At 40.2% G+C, this 22,205-nt stretch overlaps 1 protein-coding gene across 1 annotated transcript in view; it reads left to right on the top strand.

The window, feature by feature from the left end:
* SIPA1L1 (signal induced proliferation associated 1 like 1) overlaps window positions 1–22,205 on the top strand; it is a 321,807-nt gene that overhangs the window by 261,605 nt on the left and 37,997 nt on the right. The window contains exons 13-17 of the mRNA XM_025042110.1: window positions 494–763; window positions 13,284–13,433; window positions 18,193–18,317; window positions 20,519–20,581; window positions 21,023–21,141. Coding sequence (XP_024897878.1) covers window positions 494–763; window positions 13,284–13,433; window positions 18,193–18,317; window positions 20,519–20,581; window positions 21,023–21,141 — 727 coding nt within the window. The remainder of the gene's footprint in view (window positions 1–493; window positions 764–13,283; window positions 13,434–18,192; window positions 18,318–20,518; window positions 20,582–21,022; window positions 21,142–22,205) is intronic.

Raw genomic sequence — 22,205 nt, forward strand, 5'->3', positions numbered from 1 at the left:
GTTAAATTTGGCTCTTAATTTGGATTTCAAGATTTCTTCCCACTTAATTTTTGACTATCAGAATCCTAACAAATTCAAAACTGTACACCCTTTTAGAACCCCAATCATAATACACAACGAAGAGTTGTAAACCTCACTGCTTGTTTCCTCTGAGGCCCCATCTTAGGGGTCTGCTACCTTGTCATGCTATTCCGGTGGCCTTCCCTGAAGCCTCAGTACCTTCCCACCCCCCAGCAGGGTGACCTTGAGTCTCTTTGTTTAAGGACTTGTTATCGCAGACCCAACAGTTGGGATTGAGCAAAGAAAAATACTAATACTTCCTGGGGTTCTGGTTTTTGAAAGGAAAATAATTATAGGGCCCAGTGGTTAAAGATGGTTAGAATCAGAGGATGAAGTGTTTGATTCATTTTAACTGATAATGAGAATCAGTGTGGTTCCACCGACAAGAAAAAACAATATTAATTTTTCTTCTCTCTGTGCCCACCCCTAATAGGAGTTGCTCTGAAACCTACCGCATGCCGGTGATGGAGTACAAAATGAATGAAGGGGTTTCATACGAATTCAAGTTTCCATTCCGAAATAACAACAAATGGCAGAGGAGTGCCAGCAAAGGGCCTCACGCTCCTCAAGTCCCGTCCCAGGTGCAGAGTCCCATGACCTCGAGGCTGAATGCCGGGAAGGGCGACGGGAAGATGCCGCCTCCAGAAAGAGCCGCCAACATTCCTCGCAGCATCTCGAGTGACGGGCGGCCCCTGGAGAGGCGGTGAGTGTGCCTTCACGGGTTTGCTCTCGGCCTTGCCCCCAATTTAAGCAACACCAGACCCATAAGCACTGGCTTTTTGGTCTTCCCATATTTTATTGGAAATCAATAATTAAAACTGAGAGGCATGCACAAGTGGCTTTCGAAGCATGACAGTATTCCAAAGCCATAAGGATAAATGAGGCTATATTCCAGCATAGCCTTTTGCTGTGTGTAGTGGTCATTGTGCTTTATCTTTCATTTCCCTGTGGGATTAACAAAAATCATCCCTGCACGCACTTAGTAGCCACGTGAATTAGAATTTGGTAGATGCCTTGAGGTGACATTGACCATGTGATCACTTTTGACAGTCTTCATCTTTTGGGGATAAGTGATATGACGATAGCAACAGAATGCATGTTTTCTGTTGAGTATCTGTCACTTTGTTGATGAAGAATTGTGAGAAAGTAAAACAACCAGTACAGTGCAAACATTTTCTACTGCTCTGGAAGTAGAAGAGAATCGTGGATGTGTTAAAAACACTCCGTCTTGAATAAAATAAGCAAAAAGGAGAGGAATTGAGGGATCCCAAAAAGTGAGGAACCAAGATTTGTTGTTAAATTAAAAGGCACAGCAAATTCCCTCACAAATGATAACCAGTTGGCTCTTCCTTGGCAAGGATGCCCTAGTACACTTGTCTGTAATTCACTATACAATGCAGCACTTTGAACTATAATCTAGGCCAAAAATTAAACTATATTAAGTACTTTTAAAATGTTAATAAAATTAGCCATAAAATTTTAAATAGTTACGCTATAAATTTGTTACCTTAAATTACCTACACTAATGAAGGAGACAGTCTAATTCAGTAACCTGCTAGAAGAAGCCAGCTTCTTTCTGTCCACCCACTGTCCTTTCCCCCATCACTTCTGCTTGTCCTGATCTCATCTTCCATTGTGTTTGTGGCTCCTATGCTAAAGGCATCAGAAACCCTCAGAGCTGGGGAGAAGTCTCTGTTCCAGGATCTGCATTGGGTAGAAGGAAGGACCTTGTGGCAGCGAAAATGTGACTTACTCATCTGAGCAGCAGAAACCAGGTCCAGCAAGAAGAGGGTGGCAAGGAAAACAGGTCCCAGCTATGCTTAAATAGTCATTGGTTCAAACTGGGAGAGAAAGCTGGAGGTTTTAAAAACCGCATTATGATCTTTTATCTTCGTCTGAGCTATTGCATAAAACATTGTCACTTAGCTATTTCAGAATTACTGGAATACCATGTAGAAATAATTTAGTAAAAAACACACAGACAAACAAACAAACAAACAAAACTAGGCTTTCTAAAATTCCTCATTTAATCTTGGAGATTTATTTACGGATCCTTGCTATCCGTCTCAAAAGGTTCCTCTCCCAAAGGGGCTGCATTCCCGTCTGGACTCCTTGCTTTCATTATTTTTGAGGAGGAAAAAACATCCAAGAGATCTCTGAATAAATCCTTTGTTCTGTGCATTCCAAACTGGGCTCTCTGAGGGGCGTGTTAACTGGAATTCATGATCTGGCCCACATTTTGAAAGATGAACCTCGGAAACCATTGTTTAGAGAAAGATCTTATTTTTCTCTCAGTGCTATTTTCTTTTCTCTCCAGAACAATCATTGGGTTTTTACAAGTGAAACTGTTTGTCTGTTATTTGCATTATACAATATTTCATATAATACAATAGCAGAATATATTTCAATTCCATGTTGAGTTTAATTTCTGCAACAGAAACTAAAGCTTATTGCTGAACAGACTGACCTCCAAAAGAGAAAATATTTTTTGTAGCTAATTATCATCCAATGATGCAAGCAGCTTTCAGTGCTAGACAATGCATCAACTCCATTTTTTTCCCAGATGGAGCTCTTTGAGTTCTAGAGGTCATTTCCGAGTGTACTTGTGCCTGCCTTTCATTTTAACTCTACCCAGAAAAGGGAATCTCAGCGAATGCTCACCAGAAAAGACTGAAACAGCAGCCCCATGACTCTAAGCTGTATAAAGTGGCAGAAGTGGGGCCACAAGTGCTTTTCAGGAACATTTAACCTCTACTCAGTTCCCTCTAAGGCTTCTTAATTGCAGGTATTCTTAAGGACACTGGACTCAGATTTCAGGTCTCAGATGGAGGGTGTGGGTGACTTGGAAGATCTCAGCCTTACATTTCTAGGATATTCAAGTTATTTGTCTCATCTTTGTTTTGAAGTATGTAATAGTTAAATGAATGTTCTTTTGTGAAAATTTAAGAATTCGATTTCCTGTGCCATCATTCCTAATTTTCAGTAATGCAATATTTCTTTTTTAAGTTTTAACTTTAAGTCATAAACAGAAGGTAATATTTGAGAAAATCTGTTTGGCTACTATTTCAGGAGTATTTGGGTATAGAATAGACTCATGACATTCATCAGGAATACTTCCCGAGTCCTTCACGAATCCACAGATTCATTAAGTTTACCAGAAAATATAATTTCTTCCATGAAATATAGTAAAATATAACTGAAAAATTTAAGCATTCCTTTCATAGTCCTACTGAGAACAGAACACCTTACTGAGATATGCAAGCGAGGCCCCTGGCTAGCCACTCATTCATTTGACTCTCCCCTTCATACCAGCCCCGCCTCAGGCGCCATTTACATTTGTACCCAGGCAATCTCTAAAGTATGCTGTGGACCTCTCAAATGAATCACAAATGGTCAAAACAAATGACAAGTTTTGCCATGTCTTGGTTCTTGCCTTACCAGTGATGACATGAGCCTAATATTGAGACCAAAGTATTGACTTTACATAATTGTTTCATTCCATGAATTTTTCTTACCCAGGTTAGGCAAGTTGTGTTTAACTGTAGAGAAACCAGCTGTGTAAGCTTAAGTTAGCAGCCGCCTCTGGTCTACCCTGCCCATGCTTACACAAATCTGCCTACTTCATTCACCATGGCTGGATTCAGCATGATTCATTTCAGATGAAAATGTTAATTTACTGCCTATAGATGTATAGTTTTTCCTGAATCGTATGCAAGATCCTAGAGGTAAAGGTCATTAGGAACAACTAAAAAAATATATTTGTGGAACAGATTATCCTTTTCCTTTAATACCAAGGTCAGGATTTTTATGACATACTAAAACGTGTTGGTATTTGAAGTTTCTAACAAGAATTATTTCACTGAATTGTATTCTGTGTATACATTGTTAAGAGAAACTGATGCAGTTAGAACAGATGACCTATTTGCCATCTAAATAGAATAAAGTCTAATTCTATTTGGTTTAAATATATGAGCTTTATGCTTTCCAGGTGGCCTTTGAGTATAGAATTTTATAGTATTTGTGGGGCCAGTATTTATTAACAGAATTGATATTTATTCAGCAAAAATAGGTACTGCAGTGCAATCATTATTTTGGCCTCAAATTTATGTAGAATGTAGCGGTAGAATTGAAAATAAAATAGCTAGCCGTAGCACGTTGAACTTACCACATTGCTATGTTTGTACATAATTCAGGATCAGTAATAAAACCCTGATCTGTGTTAATATGCTCAGAAAAGTTTAGCTATTTAAGGGGCTTTGCGTAAACAACAGACATCTTAGCATATAATTTTCCATTCTCTTTTTTTAGATGAAGTATTACCAGCCTTTATGTGAATATTTGTTGTTAGGGCTTGTTGAGCCATTGGTACTTTTGAGTTTCACCTGCATGCCATACTATTCATCTCTCTTCATTGCATTTAGTTTCTAAGTAGTTGAATGAAGTGCGTTACGTAGAGTTATAGCTGGCTGCATTTGCAGCCCCCCAATCCCCTCCTCAGCAGACACTAGCACCGTATAGGGCATGAAGCTTGTGTCTGGTGAATATTGTTGAAACAAAGAGTTCTCTGAAGGCATAATAGTCCTATGCTCATCCAATCTTTATTTTTAAGAAAATGCTTTCTAAATTTATTTCATACAGGTTCTATGCTAATCTTCACAGCCTCATTTTCTGCTTTGAGACAAAGCAAGCACCCATTTAACCCTTACTCTTCCTTTACTTAGAATATAACAGTGGTTAGAAGTCTTAGGACTTGTACTTTCCAAATACTGTCCCCGTGGATCATAGCCTTTTCATCTGAATGAGGATCCTTAATTCTTGGAACTTTTGAGGTTCTCTGGGATTGCTTAGGCTGCATCCTGCTGACGTCCATGTTTGTAAAGTTAAAGCCACCCTCCTTCCAACTCCTTTTCCTTGTCTTCCAAAAGTTTACTCCTGTTTTTTTATCACCTCTTTGAACCTGTCTTATTGCCCCCCAAATTGTGTCCCCATGATTCTTTCTCATTTTTGTTTTAATCCCACACTGCAATATCTCAGAATAGTTTATTTCAGTAACCTCAGCCATCATCTGCGTGTGGGTAGTTCCTTAATAGTACATATCTTGCCTTGACCTCTGTTTTACTTTTCATTTTCGTATATGTGACTACCTAATGAACCATCTGCGCTCGAATGTCAGTGTCTCATACAAGTCCAAACTGACTTCAGTTTCACCCCTGCCCCTCCATCACCTCTTCCTTCTCACGTGTTACCCACCTTGGTGAAGAGCTTTGCCATCTGTCCGAGCCTCCAGAACAGAACTGGGATCCGTAATCCCCGTTCCCTGCACCCCTCCCTCATCCCTGTCTCCACACCATTTAGTTATCAAGTCCTTACCTTCTGTTGAATTGTTGAGTTCCTCATTGTTAAGCTTTCTCCTTGTCATTGCCTCAGGGGCTCTCATTTCCCAGGAAGATTTTTCAGGCCAAAACACCTCTCCATGCCTCCATGCTGCATATGCTTGGACCTGTGTAATAAAAGTGGGCATGCTCCCCAGGCCATGCCTTTCATTTCTGCCTTCAGTTTCTAGTCCATCTCTCCCTGCGAGTTACCTGCTTGGCTCTTTTTTACTCTTCCTGCCACCTCAGGCTCTAGGCATGTAGATGACTGTTTTTTTGCCTTGTTTTCTCTCTCCTTAATGCCTTTACTCCTGCTGCTGTGCTTGATCTGCCCTTCCACTTCCTTCTTAGCAGCTTAATAGCTGATATTTGGACACGGAGTCCAGGCCTGTCCTCCTCTGAGAAGGCTCCTTTAAGTTCCCCAAACACTCTCCTCTCACCTCCACCTTAATTGCCCCTCCTGAGAACGTTCGCCTCACTGAAGGTCGTCTTCCTTCACAGAATTTAGTATCCTTCATTTTAATCTTATTTGACCACATTCTCAACTTAAGGCAGTCTTTTTAGTCATGGTCATATCCCAAGGACCCAGCCATAGATTCTGGCATTTTAATAGGCTCACAATGAAATTTTTTAAACTTTATTTAATAACTAAACCAATAAGCAAAAGAACTTAAAGAAGCAGGAACAGAAGTAAATGAATTCAGGGAAAATCAGTTTAAAAAGAATTCTTTATTATGATAAGATATACATAACATAAAATTTACCATTTTTGAGTGTACAGTTCTGTGGCGTTAAGTACCTTCACATTGTTATGCAGCCATCACCACCATCCATCTCCAGAACTTTTTCATCCAACCAAAGTGAAACTATAAAACAGGAACTCCCCGTTCCATCCCTTGCCCTCCTCAGCCCCTGGCAACTGCCACTCTACTTTCTGTCTCTATGAGTTTTGACTGTTCTAGGTACTTCACATAAATAGAATCATACAATATTTGTCCTTTTGTGACTAGTTTATTTCACTTTAGCATAATGTCTTCAAGGTTCATCCATGTTGTAGCATGTGTCAGAATTTCCTTCCTGTATTGACGCGGGCTGCTATAACAAAATACCATAGACCGCATGCCTAAATAAGACATTTATTTCTCATAGTTCTGAAGGCAAGAAATCCAAGATCAAAGTGCCAGCAGATTTGATTATTGATGAGATTTGAATTGCAGGCAGTCACCTTCTTCTCGTATCCTCAAATATAAGTGTATTCTTTCTGCTTTATATTTGAAACCGCTGACATTTTCCTCTAAGATTTGTTGATTGTACAACACATTTTTAAGTGTGTGTCATAGGACAGAAGAAGCTCTGGTGTCTCTTCCTCTTCTTATAGGGCACTAATCCCATCGTGGGGGCTCCACCATCATGACCTCATCTAAGCCTCATTACCTTCCAAAGGCCGCACCTCCTAATGTTATTATGTCAAGGGTTAGAGCTTCAATATATGAATTTGTGTATATGTGTGTGGAGTACATCCAGTCCATAATCTTTCCTTTTTAAGGCTGAATAATATTCCATTTTATATACCACATTTTGTTTATCCATTCTTCTATCAGTGGATACTTGGGTAAATCAGTTTATTTTTATAAAAATTAAATGATAGGTAAAAGTGAAACACTCTGTAGTCAGATAAAGCTATAGAATTAAAGCTAGATTTAAATAGAATTCTTAATATTTTTTGGCTAAGTTTACAATACTCCTATTTTAAAAGTATATTGTGGGTAAAGCTGTTTAAAATTGACTCAAAGGGAAATGTGTGTTCTTTGTCCTGTTTTTCCCAACAAGATTTGACTTCTAACCTGCCTGAACCCTCTACACTCTATTTTTACTGCTCTCACGGTAGTCACATTTTACTTGTATTTTCCTTAAAAGCTGTAGGCAGCTGTTGCTGAGCTCATATTCTGGGACACGCTCTGTTCAGAGTCCTTTGTGCGAGTTTTCTCAGTTAACCCATACGGTAGCCCAATAAATCGGTTGCTCTTTACCTCTTTTATAGATGAGGATGCCCAGGGTTTGAGAGATGAAATAATTTGTACAAAGTCATAGCTGGTTAGCATCAAGGGCCGTTGGACTCCATGCTGTGTGAATGAGATTCAATCTACCACCATATGTAGACGGTGCTCAAGAAATGCTTGCTGAATGTTTGCATGCTGCGGGTGCCCAGTCACATACGCTGCAATCAGGGCCAGCTTCTGGGGTGTGCAACCTGTGCAGCAACCTCTGCTGTCACTGTCATGAAATTTGTAATAGTGTTTGAACAAGGGGACCCACATTTTCATTTTGCACTGAGTCCCACAAATTATGTAGCTGATCTTGTTTGCAATCCCTTTTTACTTTCTGTTCTTTACAATCACCCTTATATGTAAAATTGATTGTTCTTAGAGGCAGCCATGATACGTGCTGGGCTATGAACCTCCAGCAGCTTGCCAACACCATGATGCATTGCCATATTTTCCTAACTGTACATGAGAGTTATTCCTTTTTATAAATTGACCTTGTCACAGACTAGGATTCATCAGAACAAGATTTCCATGATCCAGTCTGAAGAGCTGATATGAACCGTATGGTTGGAAAGCCAGAGTTAACTCTGGTTCACAGAGTACCCAGAGGAAGAGATGAGAAGACAGGGATGAGCTGTTCGAATTTGAACACAACTTCTTCAAGTCTAGTCTGATTATGACACCCAAATCACATTACCTCAAATCATTTCAGAGATTTTTTTTTTTACGTAATTCTGGAAGAATCCCTGGTTAATATACACTGCTGAAGACAGACCTTAACTTGGTCCTGTTCCCTGGGTGAATAGCATTTTAATTGCTAAGTTGTGGTAGAATGCTGTGCTTGATTATGGACTCAAGCATCTAATTTGTCCGTCACTGCTGCTATTTGAAACCCTCTCAATTGTTTTTACCACCATCCACTGTTGGCACTCGAGTTACAGAGGGCCTTATCTCCTTGGACACATCTAAGCAGTGCTGTCACTTTGGAGTAAAAAGCTGGAGGGATAATTAAACCAATACTACATAAATACTAGGGAAAAAATTTAGCATCTTACTCCAGTGCTGACAATTCCTTATCCATAAATCGATAAATTATAATCAGTCACAGTCCAAAGAGATCAATTTAATAAGAGTCTGTAAATGTTAACACTGTATAATAGTCCTGTGAATTGATTCATGGGAAGGGTGTAGTGGCGGGCAGGGGTTATCTTATTAGAAATATAGGATTTTTTTTTTTTTAGCTGTTCTCTCTTTTATCCTGGTGGGAGAATGAGGAACTGATACTGATCTTGGCCCATCTCTTCTTGAATGTCCATCCCCTTCAGCTCTTTACTTTCATTGCAACAAAATGCACTGCATTGAAATGAAAAGCTGATGTGTATCTTGCAGACTATGGAAGTATTGTCTGTCTGGCTGGTGATCGTGGCTGTTTCAATGACTGCGTTCTTTGTACAATCAAAAAGCCCTGGTATTTTATTTCTGGAAGCATTTAAGAGAATGTTAATACCAGTTACTTTAAAAACATTTAGTTATTTCTTGGCTAAATTTATAAAAATGTAGGGAAGAGAATCTACTGAAATTAATGCTAACAGGTTTAGAAATTCCATCTCTGGCAATGACCAGGGCACTCTTAAAAAAGATTATTTCTTATATTCCGCAGAATTAAAAGATCTCCTAGCAACTGTAAGCGGTATTAATCTTAGTCCTCTTGACCTATTTGGGCGCTAACATCTAGAATTTCCTGGGCTCATTAAGACCAGGAGAGTGCAGAAAGATCTGGGTTTCCCTCAAAAGAGAAGAAAAGACTTGTGATCTTCCACTAACTCTTCACTGGCCTCAGCAACCCTTAAAATAGAGGGGGTGGGAGAACAGAGATTCCAGAGGTCAGCATGCTCTCTTCCAATGTGAGCCAATTTGGAGGAGTACCCTTTTTCAAAGTGGCCGGACAGCAACCAGCCCAACTTCCAGTAATGATCAGCTGCAGGCCTCTCTCCGGCAGAAGTGGACTGCCAGTGCCGGCAGGCAGTACCTCCCACTCCCTGAAGTAGGTCTGTTCTCAAGTAATATTTGTGCGATGGTGTCAAATTTAGAGTATTTGGAAAGAATAGTAAGTCATCAGAATAAAGATTAATTCTGATGTGTGTGCAGGTTTTTTTTTTGTTTGTTTTTTGTTTTTTTTTTGCCCACCACACATACATCTAGCATAGTGAAAACATTTGGGTGCCATTACATCAGTTGCTGTATGTATGTTCTCTGTGTGTGAACAGTCAGAAAACAAAGCCACTATTGAGTTATATAAATGCAGAAAAGGAGTGGGAATGAATGCCGGCCTTCTGGAAATGCTATTTTTTCACTTTGGGATAATTCCAGTAACCAAGTAGAATTTTCTGATATACTTGCCAAATAAAAGAGCTGAGGTTGAGAAGGAATATGAGATATTTTAATTTAACGTTTTGAAGAGCAGGGTAAGAAAAGCAAGCTCTAAATAAAATATAAGAGTTACGTCTTGGCTTTCCTTATGGAATCATGTTATCAGTTCCTCATAGAAGCATAAACATTTTAACATTCACCATCAATGTAATTCATTGGCATTACTCTGAAGAGAGTTAAAAAATTATCAGGCCCCAACCGTAGTAACCTTCTTCTGCCGTCTCCCCCGGCCCCATATTTCTGTAATACCTCCTCCTCTTTGCAGTAAGAAAATCAAAGCAGCTACAAAACGAAACCATATTTACATTTCTCTGTATTAGGTGCATGTAGAAGCCAAACTCTTCTTACATTTGGGTTTGTGTCTTTCCTTTATCCTTACCTAGTTTTTTTCCTTGTATCCTATTCCTCCCATTCCTCTCCCACCCCAGTCCCCTTCCAATGGTTCCAGAATAAATAGCGTGATATTTGGGAGATGTTTTAATGGAAAAGAATAAAGAGACATCCATTTTATGGTGCCCAGATAAATGTCTTGATCTTTCTCTTATCAAAGCACATTACCCAAAGTAGGGAATAGCCATTGTTCAATGACCCCTCTAGTCTGTGACCCCACTACAGTGCCCCTCCCATGCCCCTTTTCGAGTCTGGCATCCTGATGAGGATGCCAGCTGCATGGTTAGCCCGAGTTTCTCTGAATCTGTGAAGTAGTAACCGGATGGTGATGTTAACAAGGGGACCTTAGGAACTCTGTCTCATCACGTTGTCCAGGGTCCTAGCATCCTAGGTCTCCTTATTTGCCCCTCCTCACACTATGTAGAGTCGGCATTGCCATTGACTTCTCACACCATTATGTGTCAGATTGATGATACGCACAAGGGTGTCTGCGTATAATTCCATCATCCCCTTTTCTTGTATTTAAGAAAGTGTATTACCTTTGAATGTGTCATGATTGTCTTTAGTAAATTATTCACAAATTTGGTGCTTTATTTTAAAATTAGTAACCAACTGTTTTTCAACTGACACAACCCTCCATGGTTGAAAACTTCTGGGTTGGGACACCTGATGTAACTGCGGGCCCTTATCCTGCACCTAGTGTTCTTCATTTTCTATACTGCTGTTGGGGATTCTCTTTCAAGCAGCCAGACATGTAAAGATACATAAGGCTCAGTCCTGCCCCTGAAGGACAGAATCTAGTTGGGGAGAGAGACACATATAAAACTAACCATTCTGTGAGATGTGCTATAATGGTGCAAAGGACAGACCGCTGTGGGACTTGAAGAGGTTCTAATTCATCTGTGAATTCAGAGGTATGATGTTGGAATTAGGTGTTGGAGAAAACGAATTTTATGTGAGTGAAAAGGGGGAGACAAGATGAGAAGAGGTATGAATATGATGGGCAAGTCTGAGAACTGGAAGACACGGAATACGACCAGGTTGTAGGGTACATGGAGGCAGCTAAAGAGCATGGAGATGAGGATAGTCTTGGATGAGATGGTCCAAGGCCTAGAAGAGGGAGGCAGGGATTTGATCTTCTATCCTATAGGCAAAGGGAAGCCGTGGAGAGGCTGTTAGCAGTCAGATGATTCAGGGTGGTAGAGGGAATTGAAGGTATGGGGTGGAGAGAGCCTGGAAGTCCGAAGACCAGTTAGAACACTGTTGTACTGACCCAGGCTGGTGATGGGGGAGCTTAAAGGACAGTCATCAGGTTGGAGACCAGTTATCTTGTTTGTCTTTTCAAGACTAGCACCCAGGATGCCTAACGCTTAGTCTGTGCTCAGTAAATAGTTGAACTTAATTAGACAAGTTGACTATAGAAGATGAGGAAAGGGTGGGTGACAGGGGGAATGGCTTCAAAATATTTAACTTAGAATAGCAAATATAGGAGGGACAGGTTTGGGGTATGGGAGTGGGAAAATGGAAAAAAATCATTTAGTTTTTAGCAGATGTGATTCGAGTTGCTGACGAGGGTATTCCATAGAGAGATCTAGGAGACAGCTGGGGACAACAAGTTTATTGCTGAGGACAGAGCTCTGGCTCCCAAGTCAGCTCTGTCCTTTGGGCATAGATGGATTTGAGAGTCATACTTTTAAGTATTTGTCCTTATTCTTTCTCTATTAGAAAAGCTTCTCATTGTGATTCTGTTTTCCCTTCTGTCAGCGTCCTGTACCTGAAACCCCATCCTGCCCCACTACAGAATGATCATAGGTCCACTGTAGGAGCCTGCCATATTATAGCGAATCAGGTTCTGTCTCCAGGCTTCGGAGCTTTGGCTTGAGTATGAGACCGGTACCTGCAAAATCATCTGACCATGCAGACTCATTGCAAACTATCCTGTTAAGGAAAGAAAATGCAGCCTTCTCTAGGGGACGGTAATAGTTTAACATAGACTGCAGTGGACTTAGAATGAAGACGCCTGACTTATTAAATGAATGACTTCGATTGCACTTCCTCAACTATAAAAGGGAGTGACCTGCCCTGTTACAGCAGGCAAATGATGTGTGCCAGCATTCACTTCTGAAACAAAAGGCCATTGTTATTAAAGTTTAGTTTACAGCTCATCACAGTGGTCAGCATCAGATTGATATTCCAGTGGTTACCTCGTTGCCTACTAAAGCAGAGGAGGTGGTGGTGGGGGGGAGGTGGCAGGGCGGAATATATGTCTGTCCTGACTGCAAACCTTTGGTCTCTGTCTCAAGAGCCAGTCATCAGGGCGAAGGATCCGTAACTTTAGAAACAGATCTATTAGATGGCTGTGCGGAGCACACCTCTACTGTGATATTATATAAATTCACTAATTCCAAATAAATTCAACAACTGCAGTTCTAGACTTTTTTTTTTTTTCATGAAGATTTTTATGTGGTGATGCTACTATCAACCAAATTCATAAATACTAAATAACAAAATCTGACAATTCATTCCAGACTCTGAGTAATAAAATTAGAAAACAAAGAAGCATACAAAGAACATACCAGTCTCACTATGGTCATAAACTCTGGGAGAATCAGTGTGAGAAATTGGAATTAATTGCTGTGTTAATGTCACTGGGTTTCAGTAACCCTTTACACTGCCACACTAAGAAACTGCATAAGCAGTTGAGTCCATTGAATTCTGGCAGCTTTTGGAAACATGTATGTTCCCCCTCCCTGCCCGCCCCGTTAATTTTTGACGCCCACCCCACCCCCTTCAAGGCACTTTTCCAGCTGTTTCGTTAGGGAGTAGTTTTAGGGGACGTTTCTTTTGCATGCTTCCAGCTGGCTTCATTTTCACCATTTCCATGAAGTCGCTGTCTTTGTCACATTTGTGTGATATCATCCATCATAGATGCCTTGGGATTTTCCCTTTGAATCGTTGACTTCATATTTTTGGTTTGTACCTACAGGCTGTCTCCTGGTTCGGACATCTACGTGACGGTCTCCTCCATGGCTCTAGCAAGATCTCAGCAGTGTCGTAACTCCCCCAGCAACCTGTCTTCATCCAGCGAGACTGGCTCTGGTGGGGGCACTTACAGGCAGAAATCCATGCCTGAAGGGTAGGTATGCGGTTTCCCCATCATATGTGGTCCCAGTTGGTACTGCTGTGTTTCATCTGTAATTCAGAGATGTAAAGTCATTTCCATTCAGCCAGCCTTAATCGATTTACAAAAGAGCAAAAGAGAAAATAGGTTGATATTTCAGAAAAATGTTTTAATGACTGGTTCAAACCACTTCTTAGGATGCATATCATTCTCTAGTCTCTATGGACTCAGTGGCAGAGAAATCATATTACATCCTCTTCTTCATGATATATACTATCTAGTTTCATAGCACAGATTTTGTCACTTCTTCATATTTCCTCCAAAGCGAACTCAGTAGTATTTTGCTTTCACTGGTTGGAGTTCATTTTGCTGTTAAAATAGGGGAAATGATCATCACAGCCAATGCTTAAAATTAATTTTTTTTACACTTTAAAAGTCGTCTGTGATTTCAGCCTCTAGGTTGGTTTTGTTTTTTATCTTTTTTGAAAACATTAAACATCCCAAAGTAACTATTTGCTTCTGACAAGACTTACAAAGTAAAAGGCTAAATGTACATGATTTTAGAGGCGACTAAAAGGGAAAAAAATTAATTGGTATGTCTGAAGCTGGAAAGTAATTAGCAGCAAAACATTACATGGCACACACAAGCCATCTTTGCCCAGAGGAAAAGTAAAGGAACCATCAGTGACTTCCTGCTGGGGTGTCTCTCCTGGAGAACTTAGCAAAGTACTTGAAACCATCTGAAGATCAAATGTAAGGAGTTTATAAAAACTGATATTTCCATTCTAAGTATTTCCCAAATATATATTTACCAAATACACACACAATTTGTTTACTTTCTTGAGATTTTACTATGTTACAGAATAATCATGCTTACTAAAAATACCTTCATAGTGGGTGTTTTTTATCCAGTAGTGTTTTGTTGGTTTGTATAGCTATTAAGTATCATTTCTTTGTTGTTATTGCTGAATGTTTATGTTAGCAGAAAGTGGGTAATAAAACCACTATAAAACATGCTCCCGTCCTCAGTATCTCCCCCAGGATTCCCTTCATAGCATATCTAAAATGCACATATCTTATTTTAATTACGTCAGTGATAGTTAGAAAAACAACTTTAGCTCATATTCATGAGTTTCTGCAAAAGGTTTTATAAGTATTATTATTCCACACTACAAGCCCAACTAATTATTTCTTATTCTAATTAGTAGATTTTAAATGGCCTGGTTTGACTTCAAAAATAAGAATTCACTGCAACTTTAGTGTTTGTGTAGCAATAAAATATAATGAGCTAACAATAACAAAAAATCATTGTGTTCTTCCAACTGTGATATACTTTAAATGTATACCAAAAATGTAAGTTGAAACATTAATGTGTCGTGAATGTTAATATTAGAAACATGGTTCCAGTGCCCCCATGTGCAGTTTTTTTTAATGTGGTGGTAATTATTTAAACTGATGTGGTATTGAGGGTTTTCCCCATTGTTCGTGATGTTACCCAGTGACTATTCACCATACTGTATAACATCCTTTTTAACATGGGATAATATTTTACAACATAATGACAATACTGTGGAGAGGGGTCCCTAACCCTCAGGCCGCGGCCTCTTAAGAACCAGGCCTCACAACAAGAGGTGATTAGCGGGCGAGCGAGCAAAGCTTCATCTGTATTTGCAGCCACTCCCCAGCACTAGCATCTCCACCTCAGATAATCAGATAATCAGGCATTAGATTCTCATAGGAGCTTCAGTCCCTGGTGCCAAAAAAGTTTGGGACTGCTGCTGTGGGGAAAAAGAAACTTTCCTCTACTCTTCAAGGCTCTTTCACCGATTTGAGCTACATGAGGCAGAGAAAATAACCAAATTTAATTACATGCATACGTTTGGGAACACCACATACACAAGAGAGTCAGAGACCCCACATGCATAAGAGGTTCAGAGACATAAAGGGAAAATGAGGCTCTTATGACATTCTGAGCTAAGGATGAGGTAAGGCACCTTGGGGCTTCAGTGGGGAGGAAGTTCATTTGCAGGATGATAAAATGAACAGATGTTCAGTAATTACAAGTTTGTCCTGTCCTGTAGATCGACCACGAAAAGCCATCTCCAATAACCTCTTATTATGGGCAAGGCCCCTAATTTAAGTTCTTCTAGTTAGTCAAGGAGGGGGCAGAAGTTCCTCTTGAGCCCAAAGAGTCTTGGTTGCCTTTAGCTCAAAATTAATCCACATACCACAGAGGCACACCTCAGGGTGACTCGTTCTGAACCCCTACAATGCAGTGTTTACCTCTAGATCCCAAGCAGTTTTTGCCTTATGATGCAAGAGGCACTGGTTCACTGTCTGATCACCTGTGTTGCTTATGGGCCAGGTTTGATCTTAAAGTTACCCTTACCAAGGGGAAAAAGTTATCTCTACTCCACAACTTAACCCAGTAGAAGCAGGTAGATATGTACAAGTTGACAGTAAAGCAGAAATGTATGTAGTCTGCTGCGAACTTATTAATGTTAAATTTTACAAAACTTAAAAGCGTGAGATCATAACAATAGGTCAGTACACAGTCATTGTCCATAGATGTAATCTGCTCCTTTGCAGTCCTCTTTCCAGCCCAGTGGGCTCAGTGTCTGCATGGGTTTGTGTGCCTGCCCACTCCCTGGTGAGAAGATACTGAGACTGTCCAAATTAGTTGAGAGGTGCAATTTAATAGGGTGGTTAACCATGCCTGCTCCACTTGAATGAGCGACAAAAAGGCACCTGCATAAGTTCGATGGGAATGAAAGGTAATTATAAAGAAACATTATTGAAAAGATATAGGGTCTAATCTGCCGTCCTTGGAGATTTACTTTTGGGCCACACACTTTGAGGAATGTTGACGAGGCAGGGCACGTCCAGAGTGGGCGACAGCCTGGGTAAAGGAGGAGAGTTTAGAGATCGTGGTGTGAGAGACATAACTGAGGTCATACAACCTGAAGATGAGAATCGTGGGGGAGGGGAGGCCACCATAGCCTTCTTCCAGCACTGTTAGACGAGGGATTAAACTTGTCTGTGAGGGCAACTGAGACCAGTAAATGGCGGTTATGGCGAAGAAGTTTCTCACCCATTATGAGGGAGATATTTCAAAGCCATCAGCCTGCTCCGGAAAGCAGTGGACTGGCCCCTGAGGCAGAGTTCTCGGTCATGAAATGTGTTTCAACTGTCAGCCAAATGGATACTTAAAAACTCCTTCAGTCTGAACTGTGACTCTTAAACTGTTAAGTGTTCCTCCAGACAAAGGCACAATTAAGCTCTTCAAAAAGAGGCACAATGTAAAGTTAGAACAGGTTTTGTCTGAGCTCCTCAGGGACAGGATCTTAGGGCCCCTGGTGCCCTGGCACGCAGTAAATGAGGGCTGTATGTGAGAACCGAAATGGAAACTCCATTGGGCGAGGGAGTTTTCAAGGCAGAATTTAAAGACAGCCTCATTTTATTATTTATTTTAAACGAGAGCGCCAGAAAATTGTTCAGCTTTAGATTCAGAGGTTTCAAAAGTTGTCTTTAGTTTGCACTGCTACCAAAAAGTAAAAGCAAAATTAGAATTCAGTTCGAGGATATTCACTGTTCTAAACTAAACAAGGAGCCTACTTAGGGAGAAAATGGCAAAGGTCAATTATAAACAATTGTCCTTTGTGCAAAAGCAACTAGGGAGGTGTTGCAGTGTGATTTTACTGAAATATATTATAGACTTCCCTGCTTTGCAACTGCTTTCCTATAGAGTTTTCTACCTAGATTCATGCAATGGAAGTGCCATTTTACAAACTTGGTGACTTGGGGTGGGGGAACCAGAACTTGAACCTTGTCTTCCTCTCCCTAATCTGCTCTTTCTAATATCCCACACGTATTTATCAGTTTGTAGCAAATAAGGCATCTTTCATATGCATCCATCAATTTATGCATCCACCTGTTTAGTCTTTTATTGTATAGATTACTTATAAATTCATTAGTAACCATATACAGATTTGTAAATTTCTACATGAACATTTGAATTTTATACTCTGGCCCTTTTTTTTTCTGGACTCAGTCAGGATTTATTCTGCCGGTACTGCTAATGAAGGCACATGCTTTAATTAAACATATATTATTATTCTACACAGGGAAAAATAAAACTGATGCATTAAATAGCTAAATATTCTTTCCAGCAATACATATTTGCCTTTATCTTTGCCAGATTACCTACTTCTAAATTGCCCTTCCCGAAAGCAATTTCAAATGTATACATGTTGAAAGTGGTCCCTATGTAATGTACGTGATAGCAATCTGTGTCTTTCAGACCTTAGAGCAAGTGCTCAGAAAATACTTATTCCAAGAATGAATAACTTAGTGGTTTAGCAGATTACCAAGAGAAACCCCTCGTATGTACCAATCAGAAGATACACATGGAACATTAAGACAATGAAATGTTTCCTTTGGCTGTGAGAGACAGTCTGAGCTCGGATACACACGGACTAGAAGATTCTGGTTTCTTACTCTATATCTTAGGTTAGCTCGGTCCTAATGTTTCCTGGCCTTGTTTCCTGTTTACATACTTAGCCTACATACCTTTCTGAACAGAGTATTTTGATCGTAAGACACACAGTTCAAGCACCCGGTCCACATTCACAAGGATGAGTACACAGGTACAGACACGTAAGCGAAACTAGTAGTACCTGTCATTAGAGTTTAGTTCACTACACCCAGGACTGGCTTCCCCTCTGGGCGAGGTTTCTGATGGCGTCTTTGCCCTTGTTTGGGGAAATCACCACAGGTTCGGAGTAAGCCGCAGATCCCCAGCCTCCATGGACAGGCAAAACACCCAGTCCGATATTGTTGGCAGCGGAAAATCCACACCCAGCTGGCAAAGAAGTGAGGATAGCATTGCCGACCAGATGGGTAAGTAACTAAATTTCTACAAGAAGCAAGTTGTTTTTACACCAAGGTGACTTTGTCCACCTCTTGATGATGTTATCAAAGCATTCTGTTATATAATACAGCTTGGTTAATAAATGTGAATGAGAATTAAGTCTCGGTTAGATTTTATATCGGTGAAAGCAACAACTAAGACCCGAGAGAAAAGTCAAGGAATCCTAAGTGACCCTAAATTTAAAATTAGGACATAGGAATTATTTTCAGGACCGAGATTAAGATGCCAGACTACAAAGTATGTGTCCTAAGTATCTCCTGCCATCTTGTTTATCTGTTCATTTTTGCCTCTTCTAAGTGCCCTTTGAAATTTATTGGTATTTATTGTCTAGTTTAAAAAAAAAAAAAAAAGATGTACAAAGTGGGAAAGAGATACAATTATTGTTTAGTCACACATGTAGCTTGGTTAGGATCTCTTTCCTTCCTTATATGCTTTTCTCGCCCCTACTCTGCTATTAAGCTGTCAGCTAAGGACATGCCTTAACAAGATAAAACAGCTGGATGGGGCAGATTTGCATTAGAGAGCCTTCATTTGGATTTCTGGCACATAGCCCTTTCTTTCTATATATGCAGTTTTCTACAGTGACACTATAGGTCGATACCTTAAAGTTTTGCCGTGAAACAAGATTAAGTTTCAACATGGTAGCATCAGGGATTTAGTATCAACACATTTGATACATCAGGGTTTTGAATCTAGACTGTTAGGCGTTTTTTCCTTTATCTTATCTTTGGTAGCATTACACATCCTTGTGGGAAAAAAAGAAGTAAATTTCCGGTCTGAAAAAGATAAACTTTTTAAGACAAAGGCCCATCTTTTTATCTTCTCTGCAAATGCGTTTGGCTTCTCTTTTAATGACTCTGCCATGTAAATGTACTAACCGTGAACATAGAAGAGAATGGAGATGTATTAAGCTAAGACAGCAGGTGAGAAAGAGAAATGTAATTCCTAGGTTCTGAAGATAGGCTTTGTTCCAGTAACTTCAGTGAGATGTGCCTTGTTATTGAAGCCATCTGTCATTCCCCACTCTCATCCCACCCACCCTAACACAGAAAACCTGAGTATATTCTGATCTGCTGTTCTGCTCTTGACAGAATGTTTTTAATCCCATATGTTTTGATACTGTTGAGATGGTAACCACACATGTGCAAAGGATCCCTTCTTCAGCATAACTTCAGCAGCTTTTTTTGGCTTCTAGTGCAGGCTTTGAACAAAGCTGCCAGCAAGCCCTTTGTGCAGAGTTCAGTATCACACTTCCTACTCATGTGAAGTCATATGGGGAATGAAAAGGTATTTGGGACTAGAAAGGGTAATTATAAGGTGCCTCCTAGACTCATATTTATTCTTTCGCATAAACCTCTCTCTAGTCTTTTTTCTTGTATCCCCTTTAGTTTAGTGGCATCCCACTTTTAATAGATAAGACTCCGAAATTAATATTGATAAATCCTTTCAACGCATTCATTCATTCTTTTAGTAAGATACCCCTAGAGCCTGCCAGAGAAGCCTTTTTTTTTTTTTAACCAACCAGTGGCCTTTCTTTATCTAAAATTCTTCAAATAGTAGAATATTATTAATATTATTAATTTTTTACATTCCAGCATCCTAGAAGACTAATTCAGCCTTTTCTAATTGGCACATCAGAAGGAATCTGGCACCTCGTTGGTGTAAACCATGCTAGGGAGAAATTGAAAAGAAAAATTGTATATTCTCATAACTCAGTGCACTATATTTAGTGTGTAAAAGTCTGATCTTTATATACCCAATTTGTAAGAACAAAATTCTCTAATGATGTTCAGGTCACTTATTGAAAATGTTGTGGAGATTCTTATTTGTTACCAGGACCTGTGTTTGGTACATCAGTGTGTTAGCAGCTGGTTCCCCAGTGAAGGTGAGGAGTCTAGCTTGCTTAGTTGGCTCACACATCTCGGTGGATGTTCCTTTTTTCTGCCTCTCTGCTTTTGGAAATGGTTGAGAGTATGTTGCCCCATCCTTTACGTGTTAGGAATAGTGTTGCAGAAGTCCAGAATTGTTGCTGTTAGTTCTAGGAGTGTTAGAGAAGCAAAATCGCTCACCTTTCACCTTTGGAACCCTGTCATGAACACCAGCTTGGAGTCCAAAAGGAAGCAATTGCTTAAGTAAACTAGTTGCTATGTGTCTTTTCTGTTGTGCTTAGCTTACAGTTATAGAGGACCTCAGGATTTCAATTCTTTTTTCCTCGGGCAGCATGAATATACAGGTAAAATATTTCCAAAGTGTCATGGTAAGTAACATGTGATTGCATCCATGCCTGTCTAGGTAATGTAGACCAAGCGAGGTTAGCCACACTTTGCAATAAATGAATTTCATAAGTTTAATCCATATCTTCTAGTCTTTCCTCCCAAACCAAAAGTTAATTCCTAACTTCGTTGCCTTCCTTGTTCATGGCCTTTGGTTTGGTGGTACTTGCTTATGCTAATGTGTATGACATGACACATGGTCACCAGCTGCAAGCTTTACCCATCAGCTACTTAGTTTCTGACATGCTGTCTATTTCGCAAACTCTCAACGAGCTTATTGCTGAAATTCAGAGTTTGCTGGTCAGTGAACTAAGAGATGCAGTGGCAAGCTGTTTTCATTTGTCAACATGTGCTTGGATCTGTTTAGTGCCTGCGCCATAATGTCCTGTGCTGTATTCCAGAGCCAACGTGTCATCTCCCAGCAGTATCAAAGGTGCTGCCAGCTTTCCGAGAGAGCCCCAGTGGGAGGTTAATGCGGCAGGATCCAGTGGTTCATTTGTCTCCGAACAAACAAGGGCATGTAAGTTAACCGTAAAATAATAAAAATGATAGATTCCTAGCAATGTACCTTCCTTACAATGTGCAGATCTGCTCTGCTCTCTCTTCCACGTGGTGGAAGTCATCCTGGCAGGAGGCAGGAGGCACTGGTATTTGCTGGCATGGCCCTGGAATTTCTGCTGCCAAGGGCCCTAAGGTTGCTTTGAAATAAATGGAAATTCCTCTTTGATACACACCTGCCACCTCCACTGATCTGGATAGAAGGCAGTGTCATCCAATCACAAACAGTCCTATAACATTAGGAATAGAAATGTGTTAGAAATGGATTTCATTTGCTTACACAGTTGCAAGCATGAGATGTGGTTGGAGCATCAGTCAGGTGGACGCACAGCTTCCCGACAACTCCCCCTGCTGCTTCTCTTATCTTCCATAGCTACACACATGTTTGTCCTGTCACCGTAGACATACACAAGTCCTTATCACCTACAGGCAGAACCAGGAATGGAGGTTATCTTTCCTCCCTCTTTAAATGCAGCTGATTTCTTTGGTCTGTCTATTCACTGGAATGTGTATTTATATTTTCATCGTTCTATAGGATAAGGAAATACTGGATGAGGAAACTTTGTATTTTATATTCACTAATGTATAAGATGCTCAGAGAACTTTCAGTGAGAGTGCTCTTGTAAGTTTTGCTCTAATGAAATGAATATAGAAGCTAAAAACAGCGAGAGAGAACACGTGCCCATGCATGCGTGAGCCCCACCCACACACACACACACACACAGGCTGCGTGGAGAGAGGTTTACCGGGCAAATGTGATGTCGTCACTCTTCTGCCTGGAAGGGATAGATCGCCCCAGTCGTTTCCCTTCCTTCATTAACAATTTTTGTATTGATTACGTGGTAAAATAACATTTCGAATAGATTGGATTAGAGAAAATATATTCTTAAAATTATTTTCACCTGTCTCTTTTTACTTTTTAAAACTTGGCCACTAGAAAATTAAAAGTGACAAATGCGGTTCCCGTAATATTTCTGTAGAAATCTGTTGTGTACTTGACTCTCTCAGCACTTCTCAGTTCGGATT

The sequence above is a fragment of the Pteropus alecto genome, unplaced genomic scaffold (genome assembly GCF_000325575.1).
Source record: "Pteropus alecto unplaced genomic scaffold, ASM32557v1 scaffold8, whole genome shotgun sequence".
NCBI classification, from domain to species: Eukaryota; Metazoa; Chordata; class Mammalia; order Chiroptera; family Pteropodidae; genus Pteropus; species Pteropus alecto.